The following is a 6,331-nucleotide window of genomic DNA, read 5'->3' on the forward strand; positions in this document are numbered from 1 at the left end:
ATGTTAGACTTGTGAAATAGGCAATCAATGTGGTTTTCAGTTCTTATCTACAATTGTAGAAAGCGTGCTTGCTTATTAGGTTTCTACAGTTGTGGTAAACAAGCATTTAATGTAGGGAGACAATTTTTTAAATTTTCTTATTTTAGGTATGTAATTTTGTTTATTTAGCAAATCAACGAAATTTGTAAAATTAAAAAACCATTCTTTAGTTGATTATTTGTAATATTTTTAATTTGTATAGTAGATTATTTTTTTCCCAACTCAATTTTCTAACAACCCAATGAAGTAAATGAAATTTGAAAATTCAAAATTACAATTTTTTATAATTAATTATTCGTAATTATTTGTAGGTTTAATAATTTTTTTTCCTTTTCAAATGTTCTAAAAATTCTAATAAATTAAATTAACTAAAATTTAAAAGTTTTTCAAATTTCCAAAAAAAAAAAAAAAAAAAAAAAAGGGAAGGAATGCATAACTCCAGAACTGCGTTGGATCCAAAACCGGAATCATTTTACAGAATCGAAATTGAATTAAACCAGCCCGATTGAATCGAAATTGAATTAAACCAGCCTGATTAAGACCGTTCTCAGTTCCTACTTTTAAAGGCCATGAACCACCGGTTTGGTTAACCAGCCATGTCTACGTGAGGGTAGAAAAGCACAAGCAGACTCTTAGATGAGTCTTCTCTTAAAACACTAAACACTCTCTAAACCAAGAAGCTTTAAGTTCCTAGCAGAATATATACAGTTCATCCCTTCAAATAAAATTTGAATTGACTGTTCTTGCTTTCACTTGCTGCATTACAAAAGTTGCTAATATACAAATTAATTATGGTATTTTTCCCTTTTCTTCTATATATGATGTTCATGATTTGACATTTATGCCTTCCTCAAAGGAGTTGAGATTCTTGATGGCCCAACAAATGATCTTGCATATGCAATTGGTAAAGAAGCTAACTTCTTGGCTTTGCTTACATATGCTCTCTTTGTGAAGTTATTGTAATCATTGGCTTCTATCTCATCTAGAATTTTCTGATATAATTCTAAAGATGCCCATACCTGCAATGTTCAAAAACCACCATATTATTTCATTTCTATATGTAAATAATAATCTCCAAATATGATAACTTGATTATGATCTTAAAGCCTTGCTCCGGAATTCTAATGTTGTAGTTTCTCGATTATGATCTGTAGAATTTTTGTTGACAGCTGACAACATTAGAATGCTGTATGTGAAGCACGCCCTTCTCCACATGAACGACCAGCACATATATGACATGCATGTCATGAGCTAAATTTTTACGAATAGCCAAGTTGCTGTGCTGATGTTGTGCCGTCGTGTCATGTATCGAAATGCATGCCTCATAGATGGGAGTTCAAAGTTCAAAAGGGGCAGCATAACACTTGCATAACCTATATATGAATCAGTATTGAATATTTGCAAGCATTAAGCAACAGAAACCTACAGCCTAGAGGTTTATGAATGAATGTGATAATAAGACCAACAGCACTGATTATCTTTATGGTCCGTTTTAGTGCAAGCCGATTGCATGTTGATTTGTAACCTTTAATTATTTGTTTGATTTGTTGTTCTCTCAATTTCTATTTTCTCTATTGTTTAATCAGGATCTAAACAGACTTTAGGGTCCATGATATTTGCATTTGACAAAGGATTATGATTGTTTACCGGCCATCTACTTGCGGCACTCAACTCGGTCACTCCTTTCTCTGCCTCATTGAAGAACATCCTTGCCCTCTTAATTTGACTCTTCATAAAATTTCTCCATTTATCTGTCACTTTCCCAGCAAATATGTCATCATCTGAAAGTCCAGCCTGCACGAGCTCATCTTGTGGTAAATAAATCCTTCCTCTTCTTGCACTGAGAAAAGCTCATCCATAATTAGTATAAAAAAGTAAGATAATAAATATTACAAGGTCCTAGAATATAAAAGAATAGATTTGACTAGAAGGACTTCCATCGGGGAGACTTTTGACAGCAGCAACAGATTCCCATTATTTATTTACTGACCCTTAATGCGAAGGCAACGTATGGGAAGTGAAAAAGAGATTAAGGTTACTTCAAAATATTGAACGAAAAAGGGTGCATCGTTTGAATAATCACATCTTTTATTTTGAGAACTCTTCCAAAATTAGATTTTTACCCCTTGTTTGGTATAAAAGAATTTGAAGTATTAATTTCATTTATCAATCACAGAATTTGATTTAGTTGTATTGAATTTCATAAAGTTGAAATTATAAGATAGAACTTAACATTTTTGTTTATACCAAACATAAAAACATGAAGTATCAAACGTCCAAAAAGGTTTTGAATAAATTTAAAAACCAAACAACATTTAAGGTCTCTAATTTATGGTCATTACCATAACACTTAACATTTAAAAGCCTTCTACAACTTTTCATTATTAACATTTCTATTGGAAAAAAATCGGTACTTACTCCTCTCCCACATCCCTGAGTATGTTGGTAAGCTGATTTGCTATTCCTAATGCCAAGGCAGCATTATAGACGCTCTCAGTTGGTGCCTGTGATTCAGGTGCAATGCCCATGACCGGAACACTCATCAATCCAACCGTCCCAGCAACATAATAACAGTAAAGATAAAGCTCATCAAAGTTCTTATATCTTGTTTTCTTCAGGTCCAGCCTCATTCCTTCAATCATATCTTTGAATGGCTGAGACAAAAGAATTACAGAACCAATAAAAATTAGTATAATGCATAAATAATCCAATGCAGTTGGAAAAATTGCATTATTGCATCAATTTGATGATCATCGGGATGGAATTTTGAGAGCCAAAAATGAAATTTAAGATTCTGGTTAAAGAGTGCAACTGAAAATAATTTTGAGGTGCAAAAAGTTTGGCTTGCAGTGTCTTTTGGAACAATTTATCATTAAATTCTGGGAAGGAAACTGCAAAAAGAATGCTCATACTCATAGGCTGCACATAGTGACAACTTGTAGGCCCTGCCTATAAACTCCAGCTTCAAAATGCATATGCATATACTAACTTCATAAAGTCCATCGCCAACAAAGTAAGGTTGCTACTTTATTTATACATTTTTTTCATTTTTTTTTTTTTCCAAATTATGAAATAGACAAGGGAAATAGAAATGTACGAGGAAAATATATCCATATCCCTATAAGAGCAAAGTTATGTTCGTATTTCAAATACATCATCTTCAGCAATTTCAAAAGTGAATGAGAAAAAAATGAAAATAAAAATGATACAAGTGAAAACTAAAGGAAGATTCGTGCGCTGAGGGTCCTTGATTCACATATTTACTCTTGAAGGATAAAATTGGGCATTAATGCAGAAATGGCACAAGTTCTCAATGATGATTGTTCAAAAGTAGTTGTGGTGCTAAACAAATTTGTAAAGTAACTAGAACCACATATATTTGGCCACTGAATTTAATTGTTAAAAAATTATTCCCTTGTTGATACTTAATTTGACTTCAAACTAACCTGAATGTCAACAGGAAATTTAGTAACCGTGTCTGATAAAGCAGCATCAAACATATCAAATGGACGACCTCGGAAAAGGTCTTCCAACCTTGCCTCCCACCTATCTAAAGCTGTTGGCGTTATGTGTGAAGCATTAGGCCCATCAACAAGCTCATCTGTCCTGCGACACCACACTACATTTGCAGCGAACATCATAAGTAACAGAAAAGGAAAACATTTCTCATTCTTCTTTTATTTTTTTAAGATGGATGTTAATATTCTAGGATTCATCCCTCCCTCCTCAATGAATATTATACTGCCCCTTCAACAATTAAATTATATACTGGAATCTGATAATATTGGCATTGATTCTAGTGAATGTAGGGATTATGTTCCCAAAATAGTTATAGATAGTTCTCAAACTGTTGTACGAGGAAAAAACCAGGGAATCTGAATATTGTGAAATTATTAAGTCAATATTTCAGTAATTTTCAAGCCAACTGCAGCTTATTAGAGTTTTCCAATTTACGGACTAATCATATCAAAGATATTAAAAAAAAAAAAAAAGCCTATCTTGCTAAATCAGATTTTGGTTAACACTTGCAAATGTCAGTACCTTGTACATTTGTTTCTGATAAGGGGAAGAAATGTGCTTCCACCTTCTTACGTTCTGTAAGCAGCTCAGAAATATTACTAGACAGCTGAGATCAAATCTCAAATTCATCAAAGTACAGCTGAAGGCTGTCACTCACTCTAATCACCTTCCCCATAGGGAGGGGATCCCGTGGCACAACCATTGATTTCTTCCTATTGTACATTGATTTACTGGATTATACAACGAAATTTTGGTAACACAATCACCAAGGAAAATGATTGTAAGAATTACCAAAATTGATACATTACTAATTTGTAATGTTTCCAATTTTAGATCAAAACAAAGATAACATTTCTACATCACAATTGCTCTCAAAAAATTCAAGTTCATGTTTGACAAATTAATTTAAATTCATCAAATTGCTCAGGCATAGAGGGACTAAAGGTTTCATATTCCCAAAAATCAGAGGAACTATCCTTATGATTTAGATTAACAATATGAATTATGTTAAAAGGCATTACTAGTTCAAGGAAAATTAAAATTACTTAGTTCAAGAGTGAATCAACATTCCAAAAGCTAATTAAAAGATTTATACTGCAAAATACTCCCTCGTTTTAAAATCATCCCATCCAACTTCTCAACTCTATCTCACAAATAATAATATCTTTAATTGTTCCAATTAATATAAAATAGCATGTATTAGAATAAACAAACATGCAACTCACCATATATTGCCCAGATAGCTCTTCTTCTTTCAGAAGTCATCAGCAAAGTTCCTAAGAGACCAAAACCAAAAGCGGAAAAAGCAAATCAAAACACAATCTCCATTTTTGAACAAATTCCAGGTAATTAATTTTTTTGAAAGAAGGCTAACCCAAGTAAAATGTTTTTGCATACTCAGCACAAACTTCTCCACATCTATCGTAAGCTTCACTCAACAAACTCAGATTTCCTGGAAGAACAATATCTGGTTTCACATCAAGATCTTGATTAGACCTTAATTGCTTTTTAACCAAAGCTGCCTGCTTCATCACCACATTGTATACCTTCTCCTCTGACGAGATAGCCATTTCTCCAGCTGGACTGGCAATCATACTTGCTAATACAGGGAATTCGCTTCCACTACCTATACAAGGATTCCTCAAATCTATATTAACTGAGCTTGACTTCCATTTTTGACTCCTACCCTTTTTTGCTCTTCCCTTAAACGTCAAATTCCGATCTAGAGAACCAACTTTCGACGAATCTAAGACCCGAACCGAATGGAGAAACCCAAATGAATTGGAAGCCTCTGTACTTGGTGTTGCAACCCATAGTAATGCGACGGTCATGTTCAAAACCAGATTTTTATTTTTATTTTTTTATTTTTTTCTTTCTTTCTTTGTTTACCTTGTCTATGCAAATTTCCCTCCTTCAATAATCTTAATTCAGCACAAAAAAATTTTTAAAAAATCAATTCTTTTTCTCCCTTGAAAATAACCCACTTGGCCTTTTAACGCAAAGATGCAGGAAAAGCCAACCCAAAAAGGAGAAACACTGAAAAAACACTCCGCTTGAGTTATCTGTAAATGAACCAAAAACCAGCGTTAGTACAAAAGAAAAATAAAAATAATGGTTATAGTGAAAAGAGAGAGCAAGAACCTAAATCAATGAGTCACATAATGGGATCTCTATTAGGAACAAACTTTAGGTAACAGTCCCCATGATTAGGAAACAAACTTTAGATAACATTACCCAAAAACCAGAAAACAAACTTAAGAAAAGTCAGTCACTACCTTATCATACGCTTTCTGTTTCTACAGAAATGGAGTTGATAAGCTTAACAATAACAATGGGTTCGCACCTTTCTGTATATTCCAGAAAAATAATAATAAAATTACGAGGAAAAAGAAATAAACAAATGGAATATACAAAAAGTTAAAGGAGCACTAAAATTTATACAGCCAAGAAAAAAAAATAAAAAAGAAAGATGCAAACCTTTTGTTGTTTAGAACCACTCGTAGGAGTTTCCAATGAATGAAGCCAAAATTTTAAATTGTACAAAGATAATAAAACAAACATGGAAAAGAACTAACGGCCACTAAACTCTCCAATCTTCCACACTCTTGAAACGTTTTTTTTTATATATATATTTTGTTTTAGTTCTTTATAATAATACGTTTTTTATTGTAATAAATAAATATTTCATAAAAATTATTATTTAATTTTCCAACTATACTGAAATACACTAATCAAGTTATTATCTTTTAAATGCAATTTTATAACTCTTCAG

General features: G+C 32.5%; 1 protein-coding gene across 2 annotated transcripts; it reads right to left on the reverse strand.

The window, feature by feature from the left end:
- Nucleotides 1-509: 509 nt before the first annotated feature.
- PSY (PHYTOENE SYNTHASE) lies at nucleotides 510-6,123 on the reverse strand. Of its 2 annotated transcripts, XM_012219314.4 has the most exons (8): nucleotides 6,037-6,123; nucleotides 5,835-5,906; nucleotides 4,934-5,621; nucleotides 4,785-4,835; nucleotides 3,486-3,658; nucleotides 2,458-2,693; nucleotides 1,687-1,879; nucleotides 510-1,058 (listed from the first exon to the last, which is right to left on the reverse strand). In XM_012219314.4, exons 3-8 carry the CDS (start codon nucleotides 5,388-5,390, stop codon nucleotides 879-881), a joined length of 1,290 nt encoding a protein of 429 aa, XP_012074704.1. In that variant the 5' UTR covers nucleotides 5,391-5,621; nucleotides 5,835-5,906; nucleotides 6,037-6,123; the 3' UTR covers nucleotides 510-878. The 2 variants fall into 2 exon arrangements, with proteins under 2 accessions (XP_012074704.1, XP_012074705.1); XM_012219315.4 differs by lacking the exon at nucleotides 6,037-6,123 and having other exon boundaries at nucleotides 5,701-5,841.
- Nucleotides 6,124-6,331: the final 208 nt, after the last annotated feature.

Source organism: Jatropha curcas, chromosome 4, assembly GCF_041381405.1.
Source record: "Jatropha curcas cultivar XTBG-Jc1 chromosome 4, XTBG_Jcur_1.0, whole genome shotgun sequence".
NCBI classification, from domain to species: Eukaryota; Viridiplantae; Streptophyta; class Magnoliopsida; order Malpighiales; family Euphorbiaceae; genus Jatropha; species Jatropha curcas.

Bases quoted from the DNA above. Each gene is read 5' to 3' on its own strand.
- PSY (XM_012219314.4), bottom strand. From the start codon at position 5,390: ATGACCGTCGCATTACTATGGGTTGCAACACCAAGTACAGAGGCTTCC. The intron at 3,659-4,784 runs GTGAGTTGCATG...CTGCAAATGTAG, and splicing joins AGCTATCTGGGCAATATATG to TGTGGTGTCGCAGGACAGAT. The intron at 2,694-3,485 runs GTTAGTTTGAAG...CTTTTGTCTCAG, and splicing joins AATTTCCTGTTGACATTCAG to CCATTCAAAGATATGATTGA.